The sequence below is a fragment of the Typha latifolia genome, chromosome 9 (genome assembly GCF_019914945.1).
Source record: "Typha latifolia isolate L0001 chromosome 9, TyphaL0001v2, whole genome shotgun sequence".
NCBI classification, from domain to species: domain Eukaryota; kingdom Viridiplantae; phylum Streptophyta; class Magnoliopsida; order Poales; family Typhaceae; genus Typha; species Typha latifolia.
The window spans coordinates 4,318,582-4,340,910 of record NC_133094.1 but is presented as its reverse complement, the minus strand read 5'-3'; the positions used below and the strand labels follow the sequence as shown (position 1 = coordinate 4,340,910).

Here is a 22,329-nt window from a genome sequence, read left to right as displayed (position 1 = left end):
AGAGGTTAAGCATAAAAATCCAAATGCAATACGATAAAGATACCTACATAGCACTTTGGCCAATGCAGTAGGGTTTAAGGATAATGACACCACTGAGAATAATGAAGTGGCCTCAGAGGGCAGTCTCTTAGAGTAGTTTATGAGAGGGGAAGTGACATCAAAGCAGCCCTCCCCAATCTTGTAAACCTATTAGTTCCAACCCCAATGATTCTTTCATTAGAGTGTACTTCATAGAGCTTCTCAATACGGAAAGTAATAACAAATTGTCTGCTAGAAAAATGGCAGTTCTGGGGAGCTTAGATTAGAACGATTAGATAGAGGAGCATAGAGGAGAATAAAGGCCAACGGGAGTGAACAAAGGAGGGTAGAATAGAGGGAAAATTAGGGGTGAAAATGGGTTGAATTAAAATCAACTTGACTCGATGCTGTACATGGATCGGTTCTAATATGAGTGTGAATTTGTTATTCGTCCCATATTTGGATACAGATACAAATAGATGTTTAAAAAATCTCTACATTCGTATTTGGATATGTTTGATATAACTTAGTCGATATGGACCTAAGTATTTGATATATAATTATTTCTTCATCCAATAGTCATAACCTTAACCTAGCATCATCCATTCATCCAATGGTCTGCCACTAAGAAGGCAAGAAATGGAACCTCCTACATAGCAACACTCTTTTCCCTGGTGACCTCTCCTCCTAGGTCGCCCCTTCCTACTAGGCTACCTCGCCAATCATCCTACTCTCCCCTCCTCTCACTGCTACCCTTACCACTGCAACCCCCCTCATTACGACCTCTCCTCCTAGAATCACTAGAAGGTGTCACTATATGGCAAACACACTTTGTTTCTTTTCCTAAAGGTCACTAGGAGGTGTCACTATCTGATAAACATATCATATCTCTTTCACAAACCATTAAGAGATATTAGAATCACCTTAGGAGGTCTTTCGATCTAATATGAGACTATTTCCTAACCCCATCAAAATCAGCCAAGAAAGTAACCATGATATCTAAATTAGGATACTCCCCTAAACTTCCAGGTAGACTTAAATCACTACGAGAAGCAACAATTGATTTATACCGAGACTATTCTCTAAGTCATACAAAATATCAATCATATTTTTTTTACTAATATTCTTAGTTATTAAAATTGCTATTTTGCACAAAATATAGCAAGCACTGAGTCGCATATTTTGCACACATAAATAATAATTAAATTGCACATAAAAATATAATACTAATTTGCATACAGAGAAATACGTGTGATCTGATTAAAAAAACAAAATACAAGACAAATAAACATACAAGTAAACCCACTCACCTAATTTGCATACAGAGAAATACGTGATCTAATTAAAAAACCAAAATACATGACAAATAAACATACAAGTAAACCCATTTACCTGAGTCTAAATAAAATACTAGTCCATGTGCTAAAAATCACCGCCCTTAATAATAAATAGATAATATATTTTAATTTAACCAATATTATGATATCTAAATTTAAAACTAACAATGACTAAAATATACTAATCTAAACCCAAAGGGTTGAGCTGAGCTGAGGGTGGCTACATATTTCTAATAATCGAGCTGGACCAAGGCCCAAAACCAATATTAATAAAGGACTGTATCAGTATCAAATTTAGTTAGAATATGATTTTGAATTGCAGCCTTACCAAATTACTTTTTTCCCTCTTTTAACTGTCCAGTTCTTGCTCATTTCACTGATAACTAAAGTTGAGAACAAGACCAAATTTAACAAACAGATGGATAAAGACAATGTGAATAATTTACCTATCTTTTCTATTCCATCATATATATAAATATATGGCCAATAAATAAACTATGCTGGGTCAAAACACCCTTCCTCTTCTCCACTTAAGTAAACATCTTGGATATCAAAACATATGCTCTGAAGGCATTGGAGCTGAAAATTGGTCTGAAAACATATCCATCACTTTTGAACTTGACGATGAATGTTGTGATTTCTGGCTCACACCAAGCCATTGCTTCAAAAGCTGAAACACTTGCTTATCTCTTAAAAGCCCTCGATGACTAGCCTTAATACCAACCCTTGCTGCTGCTGCAAATCCATCAGCCTATTCAAAGTAGGGAAGAACAAAAAAATGATCAGGGTAAATAAAACTCTTCCAAAAAGCAAGTAAACTAAACTGAAGAACAATAAGTTTAACATCAGAAGTAAATAACCAGTTAATTAGATCTGTCAGTGATAACAATAAAGAAATAATGCAAAATTTATTTTGCATTTTAACATCCCACACTATAGAGAGAGAATATTTCACCACATAGACAGAGTAAGGATTTCCTTTCTTTTTCTTTTGGTTTTTGAGAATAGCGGGGAAGGCCCAGTTTGAGCACATTTCCATCGTTTCCAAATCGAGCCTTCCCATTTCCAGAGTCAGAAACTATCACAAGGTCAGTCAGTCGACATGCTTTAATCTCAACCCTGGATTAACCAAGCCCACAAATATATTTACCAATTTGCCTCTGCTCAAGTTGAACTAATCCGAGGACATCTCAATGACTTATAGAGGGACTCCTCTCCATGTATAGAACAAAATATGGTATACCACCAAATGACATATCATGTGTATTATAGGTCAGTTATGCACCAAATAGAGTTAAAATGAAAGGCAAAGTACCAGCATGATAAAAATGTTAAAAAAAAAAGTAAAGATGAAAAACACACAATTAACCATGATTTATACATCTTAAAAACCAATATATACCAAATATCAATTGGCTTGATTTCTTTGCACAGGTCTCTTCTTGGGGTGTTTCCCATGTCCAATGAAATTTTTGCTTTCTAAGTTGCATGAAGAGAAATATGACTTGGCAAAAGGTTTCCAACATAATAATTAATCAACTTTTCCCAATGAAATGAAGTGAAAGCATCACTTGGTCATGGAAAACAATCACCACCACCAAGACAATAAAATAATGAGAAACCAACCCTTAAAATCCCAACTGTTTGGGTTAGCTGAGATTAGCATGTAAGGAGTATCGAGGAACTGAGTTGAGGTATGGGCTCCATATAAATCATGTTGTCATTAAGTTTAATTACCGATAGGAAGTGAATCAAATGCACACAATTAAATATGAAGATAATTTCCTTTTCACCCCATGAACTATTATCATTTTCTATAATGACTCCCTGAATTATTTTTTGATACATATGACTCCTTTAACTATTAAAAATACCTCACTCCTTTAACACCATAAATGAAATCAAAGAAATAACATAATTGCCCCTCCATTTTGATAAATATGCCATATTTTTATCATGTGACTATCATATGATAATTTATGAGTGAAAATAGTTAATAGAAACCTAACAGAATGGGTGAGATGATGTATTTTTAATAAGTTCAGGAGGTCATAGTGTACTAAAAAATAATTCAAAAAGTCATTATAAAAAAAAAGATAATAGATTAGGTCCAAAAAGATAAACAGTAAAATAACTGATATTCCAAAGCAAGGTCCAAATATTGATTGAGATTAGCCAAGAAAAATTATATGTATTAGTTGTTTTAGTCCGTTGTATGTTTTTTCTTAATCAAACTATGACTAATTACATAATTACGATAAATATTATTCTAAAATATAGAACTATCTTAAAAATTAAAACATTTAGAAAAATATAAATTACTCAATATATAAATTCTAACATTAAAGTGTGTGAGAAATAGACGGCAAAAATTAAAAAATTTAAAAACAAGCAATTAATTACATCATTTACTGATGTTTTCTAGATTAGATACATTTTAGATTCAACATGAATCTTAAAAAAAGTTAGTTTCAGCCGATATTGCTGGTCGATCCCAGATCTGGATCAAGATCGATTATGGCCGATCTCAATCCGAATCGATTGATTTTGGGATCGATGGTGTAATCACTATCGTTTTCCTGATTAATTCCTTAAGATTTGTTTCAAACTCTATATATTGAACATTTGGTAGGTTCTCAGTATCTTGATATTTACACCCAATAGTATGGTGTTACAATACTTGAAACTCAGAAATCAATAAGGAATAAGAAGAACAGGATAAAGAGAGAACCTGAATTTGCTCTAGAGAATTTCACAGCCTATGGTTCCATGTTTTACGCAAAGAACTTATTAAAGAATGATCTTATTTCAAGATCAAAAGAAAATCTTCGTACAAGTGGGGTTTGATTTCTTTAAGTAAGATTTGTAATTCTCATTATGACTGGTTTACTCTGATGTGATCCATGTCTTATCGGATCACCTCCTCACGAAAACATTAGACTCGATGGATCGAGTTTAATTATCTTTTAATTTATTCATGTGTATCTCTTATATAAACTCTTAAGGCAAATCTAGTTAAGACATGGAAGCTCTTACGGTAAGTCTAGTAAAGTCATATAAGCCCTTAAGGCAAGTCTACTTAGGTCACCTAAGCTTTTAAAACAAGTCCAGTCAAGTCATGTAAGCTTTAATGCAAGTTCAGTTAAATCATATAAGTTTTTAAGACAAGTACTAATTGAGTCATGTAAGCTTTCAAAGCTAATCATAGTTTGAGTCATGTAAGCTTTTAGGGCTAGTCCAGAAGGGCTCATTGTAATTGACTACTAAATATCGGAGGGTCAGTCTCCTTTGTTTAAGCATTAATTGATTGAATCCAAACATTGAGAATTATATTTTAGCGTTAGACTATCTTAGAAGAAAAGGTAAAAGTAACATAGGAGTAGTCATAAGAAATAACATAGGAGTACAAGTAAACTAATCTCTCTTCATCACCACCATTGCCGCCCACCTTCACTCTCTCAACCATGCTCCACCACCTTCCAACTTACACCTTCATCACTACCATCAACAACATCTAATCAACATCTAGACCTCTTTGTTGTGGATCAACCATAATCGATTTGTGACAATATGGTATCAAAGCAAACCCTTGTTGAGGACTAACTTTAGTCAGTCCATAACAAATTGGTATTAGAGCCATCGTATCATTGGGCCAAATAACCACTCGAGGGATGGTGACACGATTGGCAAGGGAAACTTCCACAGCCAAGGATACATCGATGCAACCGAGGCAACACCCGAGATCAACACTTACCACCGGGACCGCTGACCCCACCTCCGCTAACTTCTCAGCCAGAGGTGTTGTAAGAACCAGAAAAAAAGGGGGTTGAGAAAGGAGAGTGCACGTGCTCTGCACGTGCAACCCCCTCCCCTCTCCCTCTCCGGCATGCGACGAGGCGCAGCGGAGATCTCACTAAATCTGAATCAAATTAGATTTGGATTTTGTTTTTTAGTCTATAAATTAAACCCTAATTCTCTCTCTCCTCAACCCCCCCAGCCTCCTTTTCCCTTTTCTTTTTCTCCTCCTTCGTTTTCTTCTTTCTCACCGTCGGAGTCACGCCGTGGAATTGGCCTGCCAGAGTGCCGCCGGAGCCATCGGAGACCACCACGTGACTCCTTGGTAAGCCCTCTCCCACCTCTCAATTTTAGTTAAAGTTTAATAAGGTAAATTGAAAATACCTAAATTGGGTTTTGCAGCTTCATCGGCAAATTAGGGTGACCGGCGGCTTCGGGCTGCTGCTGCTCGTGCTCGAGAGCTCCATGTCGTTGGCCTTGTGCCATGGTCGTCTTCTGCAAAAGCCCTCGTGGCTCCAGTCGTCGTCGGCTTCGGAGTTGGCCGTCTATGGTGGGTTCTTCTCCACCTCATGAGGACGATGAAGAGAGAGAGAGAGAGAGAGAGAGAGAGAGAGAGAGAGAGAGAGAGTGAGAGCCGAGAGGCTTGAGGGTGGTCGTGAGCCACTGCCGGCGGGGTCGCCGACGGTCACTCTCTCCCTCAACTCTTCTCTTCCTCGCGTCGATCGCGGGAAAGGAAAAGTCTAGTTTGGCTCGGGTTTAACCCAATCCAACCCTTTTTTTTTATTTGGTTTTCGGGTTCGGGTTTGGATTTCGGATCCAAAGACCCGAGCCGAACCACTAAAATTTGGGTGGACTGCAGGTTAACCCGTAGCCCAATCCATTGTTTGCCTGGGCCTTGGCCCAGTCCGATTAGTTCTATTTTTTGGAATAGGCTGGGCCAGCAGAAGCTCAACCCAATCCAATGGGTAATTTAACTCATTTTAATTCTTTTTAGTTTTTTTTAATTTTAAAAATATTGATATTATTCAAATTGAAAATTTTATTATTATTTATTATTAAAGGTGGTGATTTTTAGTATGTGAGCTAGATATTTGAGATTTCGGTTGTCTTGCCTAGACTCAGATGAGTGAGTTCACTCACATATTTATTTTTATTACATTTTGTACCTTGTCGGACCATGTAAATTTTCTGTGTGCAAATTTATTTATTACATCCTTACGTGCAAAAATTTAATTGTTACATTTTTTTGTATCTATTTAATCATTATACTCAGTGCATCACCATACTTTGTGCAAATATTAAATTTTAGTGAAAAGAAAACTGAGATTAGTATTGGTACGACTTAAAGAATAGTCCCGGTATAAATCGCTTGCGATTTTCCGTGGTAACTCAAGTTTGGGGCGGACCCACCCCTTGGGTGCCCAAGGTCCTACCCAACCACAAGATGATACAACACTAGCTGAAACCTTACCGAATTCGTCAATTAGGGATTGGTCTGATCTGACAGCACCTAAGGCTTGGATAGAGCCACCTACAGCTAGGGTTTGGCCTAAACTAGAGCAGGCTAAACTATTTGCATTAAGACCCTAGCTCAAACCACCCATAGCTAAGATTTGACCCAAGCCACTGTGGGCCACCCTCCACGTGGCAGATAAGAACCACACGGAGATTGAGAACACACGGTTTGAGAGCAACGAAAAGTTTGAAAACCACAATGGATGCTTTGATGACAAAGTAGTCGGAAGCGTGGTGGAGTGATGTAATTTAGGTATGATCTGATCATCTCACGAGAACATTTAACTCGATAGATCGAGTATATTTATCTTTTAATTAATTCATATTTATTTTTTATATAAGCCCTTAAGAGAAGTATAGTTAAGTCATCTAAGCTTTTATGACAACTCCAATTAAGTTATGTAAGCTTTTAAAATAAATCTAATTAAGTTATATAAGTCTTTAAGGTAAGTCTAATTAAGTTACATCTTAACGATAGAAAAAAGATTGATCAAATTCTATTGTGCCTGACTCTAGTGATCATTTATCAAACTCTGGTTATCAAATGATTGAACAACCGGGATCAATTTACTTACGATACTTAGTTGACATTCATAAAATAAAACAACTCCAATTAAGTTATGTAAGTCTTTAAGATAAATCCTAGTTAAGTTTTGTAAACCTTCAAGCCAACCTCTATATATAGGAGGGGTCAGTTTTTTTTGCTTAAGCATCCATCATTGAGAATTATATTTTAGCATTAGATTATCTTAGAAGTAAGAGTAAGAGTAGCATAGAAGTAGTCATAAGAATAACATAGGAATACAAGTAAATTAATTTCTCTTCGTCACTAGCATCGAGTATTCACTTCAATAATGTATTCTGCACCATTTTTAAAAAGTTAACTTTTGTATTGGATGTCACTTTTAAGATTTGGATGTCTAGGATATCTCTCTGTTTCATATCTCAAACCTTCCCAAATCATAAATCACTTTTATTGTATTATTTTGAACGAATTCAGTTAACATCATCACAATTCACCTTCTCTCTCTCCATTGTGCTCCACTACCTTCCACCTTCATTAAATTAGCCACATCTAATCGACACCTAGACCCCTTGTTGCAGATTGACCATAATCGGTCTGTAACAATTTGGTATCAAAGCAAACCCTTGTTGCGAACCGACTCTACTTAGTCCGTAACATACCCTTGAGTTACATGTCTTATTACAAATTAGCATGTACTAAACCTCATATGACTCTAATAGACTTAAACTAAACTCAAGTGAAGTCTAAAAGCAAATCAACTTGACCCAACAATGAAATTAAACCTAATACATCATTCTAGACCCAATTGATTCACCCAAAGATCAAATTATGATCCAAAAAGGATTGAATTGATCAACATAAATGAAATAGTTGCACCTTAGCCGTTGTTTGATATAATATGTTCAGCATTGCACATCCACAGATTTAGATATTTCTTTCAATGACGCATAGACTCAAACTAAACCCAAATGAAATCTAAAAGCAAATCAACTTGGCCCAACAATGAAATTAAACCTAATACATCATTCAAGGCCCCAATTGATGCAATCAGATATTAAATCCAGATCCAAAAAGGATTGAATTGATCAACATAAACGAAATAGTTGCATCCCAGCCATTGTTTGATTTAATATGTTTGTCATCACATGTTCGCATCTAGAGACTTGGATATTTCTTTCAACGACGCACAAAAGGGCAGAAGTCATATCAATCTCCATCTTCTCCATCTGGAAGCATCAATGTCAACATGCATGTCATAATCTATGTTGCGACAGCTTAAGAATTTTGCAAGTCTTACCCCTAAAAATTTTGTCCAAAGTTAGCCAAGTGTTTTATACTTTGATATATTATTCAAACCTTTTGTATATACCTTGAGCTTACGTGCCTTGAGATAAATAGATAAGGTTATGTCAAGTACATTTTTTAAGATGCACACCTATGAACTGGATACTGGAGACCACGTTCATGCACCAGATTCCAGATTCTTATCACCTCATTCATTTCAAGTGGCTATTGTATTCTTCAAAAGATATAGTTCTATCTTTTGACTGTCATTGGAATGCCATCTTAGTTCTCGGAGTAAAATAAATGTGAAATGTAGCGTAGCATGCTCTACCTGCAGCTTGCCAAAGCCTATGGGGATCTATCTTACAAGTCCACCACTAAAGAAACTCTACAAAATTGACAAGTCTACCATCTTGTAAGCCAAAGGATAACTTCACCACTAATCACTAAACCATGCTATACAGACCTACCATGTTCAAAATTACCAGCCAGACTTGTATTTCCACTTGTTCAGCTAATGTGGTTAAGCATTCTATGAAGAGACCACATGCCAACTCTTGTAGCTTTTTGACTCCTAGATTCGACCATGAGAAAGTTGCTGCAACTTTTGTTCTAATTTCTCTTCCATTCTAGTTGCAGTATTTTACTCCACCATCCATAAACTGGATAAGACAACACATAACCTTCTATTGTACTCATGATCCCCAAAATGGCATAGACACTAATCCTAAGCTAACCATACTTAACAACCACTCAAATGGTGTAACACCACCACTCTCCGTTGGGTGGCATTGACTCTCTCTCCATGACAATGACAATGTACAAATCACAAAAGAAGAAAGGAGGGTGATATTAGGAATTATGATCTGACTAGAAATGTGATCCATGATAGAAAAGAAAAATACATAATTTTAGCTCAAGTAAATTGCTATCTACGGAGGTACCAACTTCCCAAAATGTTCTTTAGAATTGATCATCAGCAAGAAAAAGCTGACATCTAAAGATCAATCTCAATTTACATGTAGGTTGAGGTACTAGCAACATCTGTCCTATAATATGCACTATTCATAGAGATCCCTACAAGGTTTTTGATCGGTTAACATAAAGTAGCAAGATATTGCTCATGTCTGTTAATTTGTATCACACCAAATTGCTAATATTGAAACAGTATCTATTTATGCAAGTATCTAAAGTGATTCATAAGATTTTTCTTAGAGGATGATCTGTTATATCTGAACTTTCACAGAATTACTGCTTTTCCCCCCTTACCCCACAGGAATGCCAGAAAAAAAAAGGAAATCCTACCTTAGCTGACTCAGCAGGAACAGTACCATCTCCATCCACATAAGTATACTGAGGCTGAAAATAAGACCATCTAGATGTCAGATGCTTCCACATTAATCAGTTGCAAAATGTCGTACACATCCACAAAAGAGAGATTATCTACATACCATACTATGGCATATTTCTGACAAGTTACCAATAGGAGAGTCTTCAGAGCCATAGCTGCAATAGACAAAAAGAGCCACATCTTAAAGTACCTGCATGAATATTGTAAATAATATCCAAAAGTAAAATAGGAATTGCTTGGAATGCATACATAAGAGTGTCATTTATGTCGTCAACACTACAATCTAAAAGGATAGAGAAAGCTAGTATGCTTGTAAGTATGAAAAAGAAAACAAGAAGTTCCTTCGGAACAAAAGTTTAATCATATGTTCATGTATACAAGCTTGAGAAATTGATCAGTGATTGATAGGCTTAAGGAGAAAAAGAAATGGACAAGTTCTCTGTTCAAGCTTCACTTCGCTCGAAATTTACCAAATGGAATGTGGTTCCCTTTTGAAGAAATCATAGTGTGATAACTAGAAGGTATGAAGAAAGGTCAAATTACAAAAATTACAAGAAATCAAGAATCTAAGAGCAGAATAAGAGTATAAAGATACATGATAACAATGACAAACATTGTTCTAAAATAATATTATGGCTGCCGCAATGGCAATCTGAACCACCTAGTCCTCCCTCTCGAACCTCAACCATGGCTGTGCAGCCACGATGAGTCAATGTACAATTGCATGTTGCGGAGTGCTGACAATGGGCATATTTGAATAGCATGTGGAATGTGCATGTAACCCTAGGTCTGGACTTCTTAAACTCCAACCTTTGCATTCAAAATCTAAGTAAAAAAATCAAATGGAACTGGAATTTCCTAGAAACAGCAGCAAGGTCAATTTCTACAACCAATAGAACACAAAAATAAGCAGCCATTATGCATAGTTCAACTGAAAAGTACAGATACTTGTAGAAAATGCACAGCAAAGAAGGGAAAGTGTCAGGTAGTTCATAAAGAGTTTGATAGAACTATAAATAAATAGTTTAAATAAACATACCAAATATCATATGGAGTGTCCAATGATATCCCAAATATGTTATAGAAGCTGACAGTATTTGGCAATTGAGCATTGTCGAGAATTTGGCGAGTATCAGCAGCCCATTGGAGGATTTCTAAATTAAATGGTACAGGAATTGTCTTCCCGTTGAACTTCAGCTATATACAAGTAAAGAACAGTGCAGTCAGATGTTTCACACGGGATTGCTTTATGTCTAATCTGAGTTAGCTAAATATGCCATTATCATATATTCAAATAGCTTATTATTACTAGTTGCATCTGTCAGAAAGCAACATATGCAATCACTAGAGTTCTTGTGTAGCTCATGAAACAGAGTGGCTATCCAAATAGTAATACCAAGTAAATACGAAGAATAATCCAATCATTGAATAGGCAACTAAATTTAAGGTCAAGAAAAGTTGGGAACAAAATCTATGGCATTGGATCCCTATTGCAAAATAAATATTACAATACCCAGGTGGTAGATAGATGCAGAGAAACCAGCAGGGCATTGGCAGTGAACCAAATGCTTTAGGTTGCAAATCTCCTACATTTTCAAATTCCTCAACAATGGGAATCTCATGAAAATTCTATACTCTGGAGTAGTGTACACAGTTGGGCAATATCTCATGAAAATATTCTCTTACCATGAGAGAGGTGCCCCTACTCACTTAGATTATGAAGCATGTAACTTGTCTTAATAAGTCCTTTGCAATCTGAATGAATAAAACTTAAAATTGGTCTTCAACTTGCAAACAGTTCCATTATTGACAAGAGATACAAGCAGAGCACATGTTATTAAAGCAGTATCTTGATCAATGCCCTAACTGAAAGCACTTAAAAGAAAGATTGTAATCATGTAAGTGAAAACCTCATTATTCCTCAAAGCTTCTTCAAAAAGAGAAGCACACTTAGTTCCATTGTATTGATCCAATTTGACCACTTCCTTCTCTCCAGATTGCTTTCGCCAAACCTTAACCAGTGGTTGTTGTTTCCATTTGAAATTAGGGTTTGGCAACATTTCGTAGATAGATGGGCACTCGACCAACTGCATATCAGAGAAAATTACCAAAATTATCCTTCTTAAGTGGAAGAACCACATAACAATGAAAATTTGAACTTGCAGCTTCATAATATGAGACAAAACAACAGTTACTTTACATAAATGCATATAAAATTAGTGCAGATACGGAAATCTGCTGCTCAAAGAGATGTGGACTAAACCAATGCAAAAATGTAAAATTACAAATGCGATAACATATCTATAAGGCTGTTGAGATTACTAATTAATGACTACGAACAGTGAAGAGACAGAAGAAACTCTTGAACAAAGATATAGTTCTCTATGCCTTCAGGATCTAAAAATTTTAAATAGTCTCATATAAAAGTGTAGAAAATCATTCTATAATTTTCTGTAGTACAAAACATTCCAAAAGAACAAAATGTTTCTACAGCTGCAAGAATTAAAATAAGACCTAGCTGACAAGTAACATCTTGTTCCTTTTATAAAAAAATAAAAAAGAAAAAAAAAAGTAGCATTTGTTCCTCATATTAAATGCTCTTGAGAGTTCCAAATATGATGTGCTAGATACATCTCCGAGAGATAGGAAAAAAAGAACTCCTAGATGTATGGCTTTCAGAAAACTTGGGCTTAAATTCTTTTCTCAAAGATGTCCTAAACCTTCTCCATTTTTTTTGAATGATTTCTTCAGTTCGAAATTAATTTGGCATGTTTTCTTTCAAAACCTTTTAACTTTACAAATTCTACAGATGTAGATTATTGACCCAAAAATTCTTGCATTTCTGCTTCATAGGATGTTGTGCCCCAGCAGTTTGTACTGGAACACACAAGCGGTAAGAGCATGTTGTCTTATTGGTTTTCTTTTGTGCGATGTAATCAGAGACAAAAATTAGGAAATACCAATCAAACTATCCTACCAATATGGGAAATCAGAGCCATAGGACCAACCATCACATCCAGAAATGTTTCTGTCATGGTTGAGTATAGACAAAAGGATTATCCAGCTATTCACAGATTTACCAATTTGATAGTTTTTTATTGAATGACTAGATTCTAAACTCATATGAGACGTTATTCTTTATGTTACTAAAAGCATTTAAGTTTTTCTTTAAACCGTTAAATATCTGCTTTTCCATTTTTCTTTTAGCTTGCCTTGACCTTTGGGAACCACCTAGCATATAGGGTATTTGGAAGGACCTTGGACAACAATTGAGAATACAATAATTTCTTCTCGCACAAAAGGGATATTATCCTTGTTATTTTCCTAAAAATCGACTTCAACACATCAAGATCATAATTTTTCCACATAAATTACCATATATTCATTCTTCACCAAATTTTGTACACGTTTAAAAATTGACAGTATAATTGGTTAACTAATTAGAAAGTGTCCCCTTGTTGCTCATTAGAACATAGAAAAACACCTCAAGGTGACCTCACAATTATACATAATCAATTCAGCAGCTAAATCAGAAGAACATCGAAAGGTGACCTCGCAATTATACATAATCAATTCAGCAGCAAAATCACATGATTCTTTATTTAAAGGCTAAGTAAAGTACCTTAGATAGCGTGAAGCAGGAAATAGGATGACATTATTTGATCTAATTATCTTCATATCCCAAATAGATAATTAACTACATTATGTAACTTATTTAACTTATTTATCACAAAGCAATGCAATAACATGACAAACAAGGTGATTCCATTGGCTGGGATGTACAACAAGATGTCAAAGCATTACCAGTTGGTGCATCGTCCATCTAGAAACAAAGAAGAAGCTTTCAAAACCATAAACAAACTGCAATCCTGTTAAAAGAGAATCATTGATGCATCCTGGTGCACCTGTCAATAAACCCATCTCAGGAATAAGAGCTAGAATACATAGGCAGCAGATATGCAACTTTAAATTGAAGTTTAGGAAACCCAGCAAATATTTAAGGAGAAAATAAAAAACTGTGGAACAAAATAAGCAGACAAATAACCTGTTCTACCATCTATTACCTTGAAAGGGGCATGCTATACAAATCCACTTGTTGACATACTTTGCAAATACCTGATAAATGATCAATGATATTCAATTATTTTGCATACTACTTCATAGCTTCTCTCATTGTAACTAAAATTACTTAATATCAAAAATATTTATCCTCATAAAGAGGCAAAGTACGCACATCATTGTACAGAGATATGAAGCACCGGACAAGTAATCCACCCATAGAATGTGAAATTATATTAATCTTTCTCCCTCCAGAAGCCTTATAAGCAGTTTCAAGTTTCACTTTTAAGCCAACCATTATCTTACTTATTCTGCCAATAACATAAAATCCAGAGGTAATATCAGCAGGATTTTCTGTACTGAGAATAAAATATTACAGGAACCAGCAAGTCTAGGATCTTTCACGCAGAGATTAGTTTACAGCCTTTAATATTGCAAACTTTTATCTTAAATCACCTTACCTATTGCTTTGGCGGAAGTCATAACCGTACCCAAAGAGTGTGGTTCCTTTCTGATAACCGCATTCAATTAGCATATCAATCATATCATGGAAATGGTAAACATCGGTGAGATGCAAACATTTCACCCACTGGAAAACCAAAAGCACAAGAGAAGACAAGAAAATATTAGAAATGATATCTTCATTAGAATATATGCTGCAATGCAAATGAAGTTTATGCAATAACATTAATCATAAATCAAGTCAACGAAATATCAGGTGCCAAGAAAAATGAGAAAGTTCAAGTAAAACTTTAATTCCTATTTACTATGCTTTCTTGCGATCCTCCCCTCCGCCAACACTGCTTTATATCAGTTGCATAACAAGATAGCAATTGAGATTGCAACAATCACCATGACCAATGAACCTTACCCACGAAGGATCCAAAATGTCAATCGCCTGCAAGCCATAGTCATCCTCCGGCACTTCGATCTCCACATCCGGATCCAACGCCTCCGCATACCCTTCCAAACCAATCCAATCCACCAGTCAAAATCAAATAATCCTCCAATCCAAACTAATCAACCCCAATTCCTACCAATTCAGACTCAAACACAAAAAGGAACCACCTTTGCCGACCGATTCTGAACGACTCACCAGTGTTAGAGTTGTACATGGACCAGAGGTACTTCCTGAACTCGAGATTGGCGAGGAGGATCCTGACCCAAACGCGGACCGAAAGCTTGCTCTTCTTTCTCCTCGCGTTCAGGATCGACCCCCCCATTCCGGAAACGAGAAGAACCGGGTCGAGGTCGGAGCCTCCTCCATCTCCAGCGCCAGCGACGCGGCGGAGCCAGGGGAGCCGAAGCCCGCAGTCGCCGAACATGGCCGACAAGAGGACACGATAGCAATGGCGGGAGAGGAGGGGGACATGGGAGCTTTAAACGAGGAGGAGAGAGACGAAGCTTCTCCTCACCTGTCGGTCCTTAGAGTTACTCTCACTGGCTCCATACCTCGCAGTCAAGAGGAGAGTACGGATAAGTTAAGGGGGGAGATAACGCGGATAAGTGCAGGAACAGGAATAGCAGCGGAATAAGTTACCGGCACGTGTCTTTATGATGGCGAGGATAGCATAAGATAGATAATCCAGATTCGCATATAGATACGGAGGATATGCGCGGAAACGTGTAGGTAGAGCCGTAGAGATGATTCTTCTGGTAAGGATAAAGTACACATATCCGACCCCTTCCTTATCGGGGCTTTAAGGCGAGATAGCGACCCTAATATGACTTTTTATTTTAATCTAAGTAACGCAAGCTATTCTATCACGCCTTTTAAGGCCCAGATAGCGACTCTAATCTAACTTTATTTTTTTATGCAACTAATCTTATAGTCCCTCAGACTCCTAAATTATTATAAAAATATATATTTATATATATATTTTTTTTTTTAACTAAAAAAAAATTATTCAGACCTCTAAACCAAAAAAAATTTTAGATCGGAGAGTGTATGTGGTAAAAAGAAATCAAAGAGTGTACGAAAAAAAATGATGATAGTTAAAAAAATTAAAGTGAAATTATCTCTAATTTAATTTTAAGACGGTTTACTTATCAAAATATTAATATATTAGAAAATTATATGTTGGAATGGCATAATTTTGTATGCATTATATATCACAAAGGTGAAAGAAAAAAGGATGTAATAATTTTGATTGGAGTTTAATTTAAACTTAGATGAGAAAGATATAGAGAAAAATAAAAAGTAAAAGTTTAAGAATATCATAATTTTACATAAAGTGATTCATTAATCGCTTTCTGTAAATTTTATACAAAAGAATATATATATTTTTTTAGATAAGAACAATTTTAATTAATCACCTAGGAATCATTGTCTTAAGCATGAAAATCTTTCTCAAAGCATTGAGTTGACAAAAAGTCTAATAATTTGAAGAATAATTTAAATAATATTATACTTTAGGAAATAATGTTTTCCTCAAGCAAAACTTTAAAAAAAAAAAAAAAAAAACTCACTCTACATGGTTTTATATCTTTAGGATGTATTTAGTGCATTTTGTTTATAAAAAGTGGATGAGAGAAAGTTTTTAAAAAAAAGTTTTCAAATCACCTTTAATAAATAATTATGGTATAATTAGATAATTATAATAATTAATGATGACATGAAGTACATAAGAAAAGTATAGAGAAGAGAGTGAAATATGCCAGCAAGAAGGAAATTATTATTCTTCAGTTACTACTATAGAAAATTGTCAAGTAAACTAAACAATCCACTTGTATTAATTGTACCAATTGCACTCATTTATTATGCTAGCTATAATTCAACAACTTTTTTGTAATTTTCCCATGAATGCGAGCAAGTTTCAATTCTAAAATATATTCTTATATTCATCTGTATTCATTCTGAAATAAGAGTGTAATAATTATTTTTAATATGATATAAAGTAACAAAATTATATTTTTTATTTTTTACAAAATTATCATAAATATCCTTTGATATAAAGTAATTGATAAATAGTATTTCTATTCTAAAATTAAGTTATTACGATGTTTAGTTATTATTTTAAAATAAAAAATTTATTTTAGAATAAAAAAAAAAGTTATTTATAAAATGAGAGGAGGGTGAGAGTATCAAGGCAGCTCTTAAATGTCGTAGATTATTATATTAATTAGGACTTTGCCTAGTAAATTGCGTGGGAGAAATGGAGGTTTCATACTAGCACAATAAATGCCTAGTGGCATACTTGTCTCGTGATTTCAATTTTCAAATGAAGGAGAGTCCACATCAGTTACAATTATTTAGTTTTTTTATATATTTAGCATATAATAATGAGTGAATAAATTTTTTATATACTCCTTACATATTTTATTATAAAAAAATTTGTATATAACACTCAGTTTAGAATGTAATTATCGTTTACACCCTATTTTTCTATTATTATTTATAAATCGAGTCTTATGATTTTGTGAATACTTACAGAAAACACTTTCGATTAGATTTAAATTAACACAGTTAAATAGAGATATTTTATTTTCTAAAATAACTAAAATACTCTTAGTATGACTTGGTTGAGAGTATTTTCGTAGTATAGTTAACTTAACTCAAAGATTTGGTTAAGTTTAACTAATTGATCTAACGATAGAATATTTTCTATATATATTTTTTAAATCATTGAGTTCGATTTATAAATAGTAAAAATATAGAGCGTAAATCATAATTTCACATAGTACACGTATAACTTATTATTATAAATAATTAAATTGTTAAAGCTTTCTCTACCGTGCATTGACTCTAATCAAATGCTCGATGCACGCTTCAATTAATAAATTCTTTAAAAAAAGAAAAATGTGAAAAAATAATAATAATGAACAACATTTATGTCAACCTCTTACCGATTTTTATTTTGTAATTTATGTATAATGGTCAAAATTCTAATAATGATAGGAGTAAAAGTTCAAAGTAATTTTCATATAATTTTCTTTAACTCAATACATAAAGCAACGTAATAAAAAATTATAACTAATCATAGTGGCCATTTCAGAACTTATTAGTGCGTAGAAAGTTTTCTAAGAAGAACATTTGATGTGCATAAAAATGTTATAATAATTACTTGCGAATAGATGCTTTGAATGTTAGGACGAGATTTAATAAATTTATCAAAGCTTTAGCTTCAACTCAAAATGGGAAGGAGAATCGGATGTAGTATGTTCATGCCATCTTTGTATTATTTATTATAGAGAACTTCTCTTCTTTATTTAATTATCTTCTATTTTAAATATGTGTATATTTTTCTATTTGAATAGTTTAGATTAGGTATTATTTCGGTATAGTATATTTTAAGTAAGTTAGACTATAATAATTGCAAACCCTACTTGATATTGAATTAAGTTTTAATAATAACGAGTGGACCCATCGGTGAAGAATCTCATTATCTATTGCATTCGTAAAGGAGGTAAAAAGAGAGAGTCGTCGCAGCCCATGTGTGCTTAAGAATCTAAAATAAGTTGTGACTAAGTTTGTCCTGAGAAAGATTAAAGCTCTATTCACTTGTGAAATATTGATAGCTTTATTCTTTTGAGAAATATAAATAGTCTTTTTCTCTAATAAGTATTTTTATTCTAGTGTAGTAGCTAAATAACAACTTAGTTTCTTTTAGAGCATCTCCAACCGGGCTCCAAAACTCCAAATTTGGAGCCCGATGGAGCTCCAACCGGGCTCTATATGGGGCTCCAAATTTGGAGCCTCACCATGAAAATGGAGCCGGGTTCCATTTGTCACATCAACTTTTTGAAAATGCCAAAATTGCCCAATAAGTGTTATATTCAATAATTTTAATTCTATTTGTATCATTTGTTAAATAATTTAGTTAGTTAAGCTAAGTATATAATTAGTTTTACTAATCGGTTTTTAACAAAAATAATACCATTGGAAAGGTCTCATCAAGACCTTTAAAATGAGTCTAATATTAAATTACTTTTGAATTAATTTTAATTTTAATTTTTTTTATTATTTATAAAAATGAGTCTAATAAATTATGTATCCTAAAATATAATTACTCAAAATTATCCCCAATGTAAATATTAAAAATTAAAATATATTAGATATGAAATACATCAAACATGAAATACATTAAAAATGAAATACATCAAATAAAAATTACATTAAAATTTATATTCCTTCATTCTCGTGCCTCTGCCATAAGCAATATTCATTTTCATTTTTAAATCGGAGGTTCATCGCAAGAAGGTGAACACAGTCAAGAAAGAGAAGGTGGCTACGGAACCGGAACCGGTGGCTATAGAGATGACTTACCAGAATATTAAACATCTATTGCTTTTATTATATTTGGTTAATTTCTACTTATTTTAGGTAATGTAATTTTGATATTTTTAGTTAATGACATGTAATGCTTATTTCGATGTTTATTTCGTGTAATGTAATTTCGATGCGTTTGATTAAAAAATTAGTAATTTAAAATTACTTCTAAAACTATTGAATATTAATCTTATTTTAAAGATCTCGATGAGAGTTTTCTAACCATATATTTTTTTAATAAAAAATAATAACGCTAAGATGATCTATTAAGCAATTTAAAATAGCTAATATAATAATATATATATTATATTATTATTATAATATATATGGAGCCCGGTGCATTGGAGTGCACTGGGCTCTTGCTCCATTTTTGGCTCCATATTTGGAGCCTTTGGGCTCCAAATATGGAGCAAGCATTGGAGATGCTCTTAGTATATTAACTTATCATTCTCTCTCCTCTTATTCGATCCAATTTATAAAAATTAAATTAATATAATAATATGAAATTACTATTTTGGTATTAGATTAGACAATACTTAATTACTACTACTACTTTACATCAAATTAAAAGTATTTCTATCATTTGCTTTAAAATACCATCAATTCTTAATACAAATTCACATCATATTTATATCACATCAAATGGAATTACTACTCCTAGTACTAATGTTCAACTAAATAATAAAAAAAAACTTATACCTAATATTAGCTCTTTTCTTCTAATATTAAAAGTTTGAATTTTTTTTATTTTACAATTTGACTTATTCCACAAGTGAATGAGGCCTAAAATCATTTGAAGGGACACTCAAGTTTATGGTTGCTAATTTATCATTATTGTTGGACAGACTTATTTGTAACAGCCTTTGGGAATTCCTATTAACCCCTTCCAGCATTCTCTGACTATAGGGAGTGTTTTTACTACTAGAAGAAGCCAATGGGCAGCAAATTAACATGATGGACAGTTTTATCTGGAAGCTCTCACCACTCATTTCTTCACTTGTACTTATGTATCATTTGCCTCTATATAAAGGTCTAAACTCTCTACATATAATAGTATCCAATTTTAGTATAACGAAGTTATTATAATAAAGAGAAAACTTTTATAATTCCTATAGCCTTTATAGATTTCTGTAATACTCATTTTCGCTATTCTCACCGCTATACTTCAATTAAAAGATTAGCTCTACCTTGAGAAGAAGGTACAATGCCTATCAAATTCACGAGCCTAACAAATGTTTACTGTGATTTAGCTATGATTTAGTGGTATTAGTGTTTAGCTATAATTTAGTGGGAAATTATTTTCCAAAGCTGCTATAGATATTGCACCAAAAAGAAAGCACTACAGGTGCGACAATAGCAAAGAGCTTACAATAAATTTATACCTTTGGATGATCATTTGTCCATAATAGAAGTTGCTACAAGCGCCTAGATAACTGCATGATTCTATTAGATATCCTTCACACCGGCTTCAAAGAGAATATGGTAATGTGAAGGAAAGTGTCTACCCTAGCATAGCCTCTTTCAAAGCTCAATTCTATGAGATCAAAGAGAAGCTTGCTCGATGAATTGAACAACGAGTTATTGAAACAGACTTCAAGGGGCTATAAACTATGGTCAAAGAGATCAATGATCTCGAGACCAATGTTGTTATCCTCGAGAGGAATGTTGCATAGAGAGGTACGACCATAAGGGGTATATCTAGGTTGCCTCTTTGAACGTTGCTATTTCATAGGTGTGCTTGATGGCAAAAAAGTTGAAAATTTTCTATGGAATATAGAGTGCTACTTCAAATATATATAGTTTGAGAACGAAGCCAAAAAGGTACAAACATGGACATGTACTTTATTGATGATGCTATGTTGTGGTGAATCAATGAGCTACACAGATTAAGAAGGGTTTTTCCAAATTATCTTTTGGAGGACTTGAAGAGCAAGAACTGAAAAATTGAGTTCTTAGCCCAAAAATACTTGCAATAGACAAAGTAGTACTCTTAAAAATTGTGCCAAAGAGTTTACATTTTCGATATTGTCTATCCCAAACATAACGGAAGAATATCATCTATTCTACTTCCTCGATGGGTTGCAGTAATAGGTGCACAAAAAACTAGTGGCCCAACATGTTAATGAGCCTAATGTTGCTATTGTCACTGTTGAGAAACTCCTCGAGTAAGACAAGAATAACAATCAATTTGTCAAACTAAAATTGTCAGAGATTAGCGCTAAAGAATCATAAAAAGGACACGACAAAGTGTCATCATTTTAGTCCCAAATTAATCAATAGGCACACAACTATCCAAAGTGAAAGAAGCTTAGTATTATCTAAGTCACAAGGGAGGAAGATAAAAAGTGAACCAAAAAGTCAGAGCATTTCAACTTATTAATGTTCTTCACTTGTACTTATGTATCATTTGCCTCTATATAAAGGTCTAAACTCTCTACATATAATATTATCCAATTTTAGTATAACGAAGTTATTATAATAAAGAGAAAACTTTTATAATTCCTATAGCCTTTATAGATTTCTGTAATACTCATTTTCGCTATTCTCACCGCTATACTTCAATTAAAAGATTAGCTCTACCTTGAGAAGAAGGTACAATGCTTATCGAATTCACGAGCCTAGCAAATGTTTACTGTGATTTAGCTATGATTTAGTGGTATTAGTGTTTAGCTATAATTTACGCCGCAAACTATTGCTTGAGAGATCTTTCATAGCCAAATGCCACTCAATTTATCTCTGATCTCAAATAAAAGAATGACCTTGTGAAGGCAGTCTTAGAGAAATCCATGTAGATAATTGAAAAAGTGGACTGACATTGAGACCTCTAAATTTCAAAGTGGGAGCTGAAGTTCTTGTCAAACTTCAGTCCCACTAGTTCTCGACACTGCAATGTCTATAAAGGCAGCCGTTCACAGTTATGAAGGCTCCCATTTTAATGGTCAAGAAAATGGACAAGGTGGCCTACAAATTGCAATATACCTGGACCTTAAAATCCACTCCATTTTATAAGTCGGAGTGTCTCAGTGTGCCTCCGCAACATTAACCTCCACCATTGACAAAGAGGTTAAAATGTACTCAACTTTTGCACGGTGTGTTGTCGAGGACTCCCACTAACCACTGAGTAGCTAGTGCAATGGAAAGAGTTGTCACACAAAGAAGCCAGGTAAGAAAGAGC

The 22,329-nt window shown here is 34.1% G+C and overlaps 1 protein-coding gene across 2 annotated transcripts; it reads right to left on the bottom strand.

Moving 5' to 3' along the window:
- Positions 1–1,789: 1,789 nt before the first annotated feature.
- LOC140795184 (phospholipase A(1) LCAT3) lies at positions 1,790–15,374 on the bottom strand. 2 transcript variants are annotated; one of them, XM_073147615.1, is made up of 11 exons: positions 14,982–15,374; positions 14,757–14,848; positions 14,347–14,474; positions 14,061–14,196; positions 13,891–13,942; positions 13,631–13,731; positions 11,737–11,913; positions 10,866–11,023; positions 9,927–9,981; positions 9,781–9,834; positions 1,790–2,106 (listed from the first exon to the last, which is right to left on the bottom strand). In XM_073147615.1, exons 1-11 carry the CDS (start codon positions 15,208–15,210, stop codon positions 1,906–1,908), a joined length of 1,383 nt encoding a protein of 460 aa, XP_073003716.1. In that variant the 5' UTR covers positions 15,211–15,374; the 3' UTR covers positions 1,790–1,905. The 2 variants fall into 2 exon arrangements, with proteins under 2 accessions (XP_073003716.1, XP_073003717.1); XM_073147616.1 differs by having other exon boundaries at positions 9,927–10,016; positions 14,982–15,346.
- Between the last annotated feature and the right edge of the window lie 6,955 nt (positions 15,375–22,329).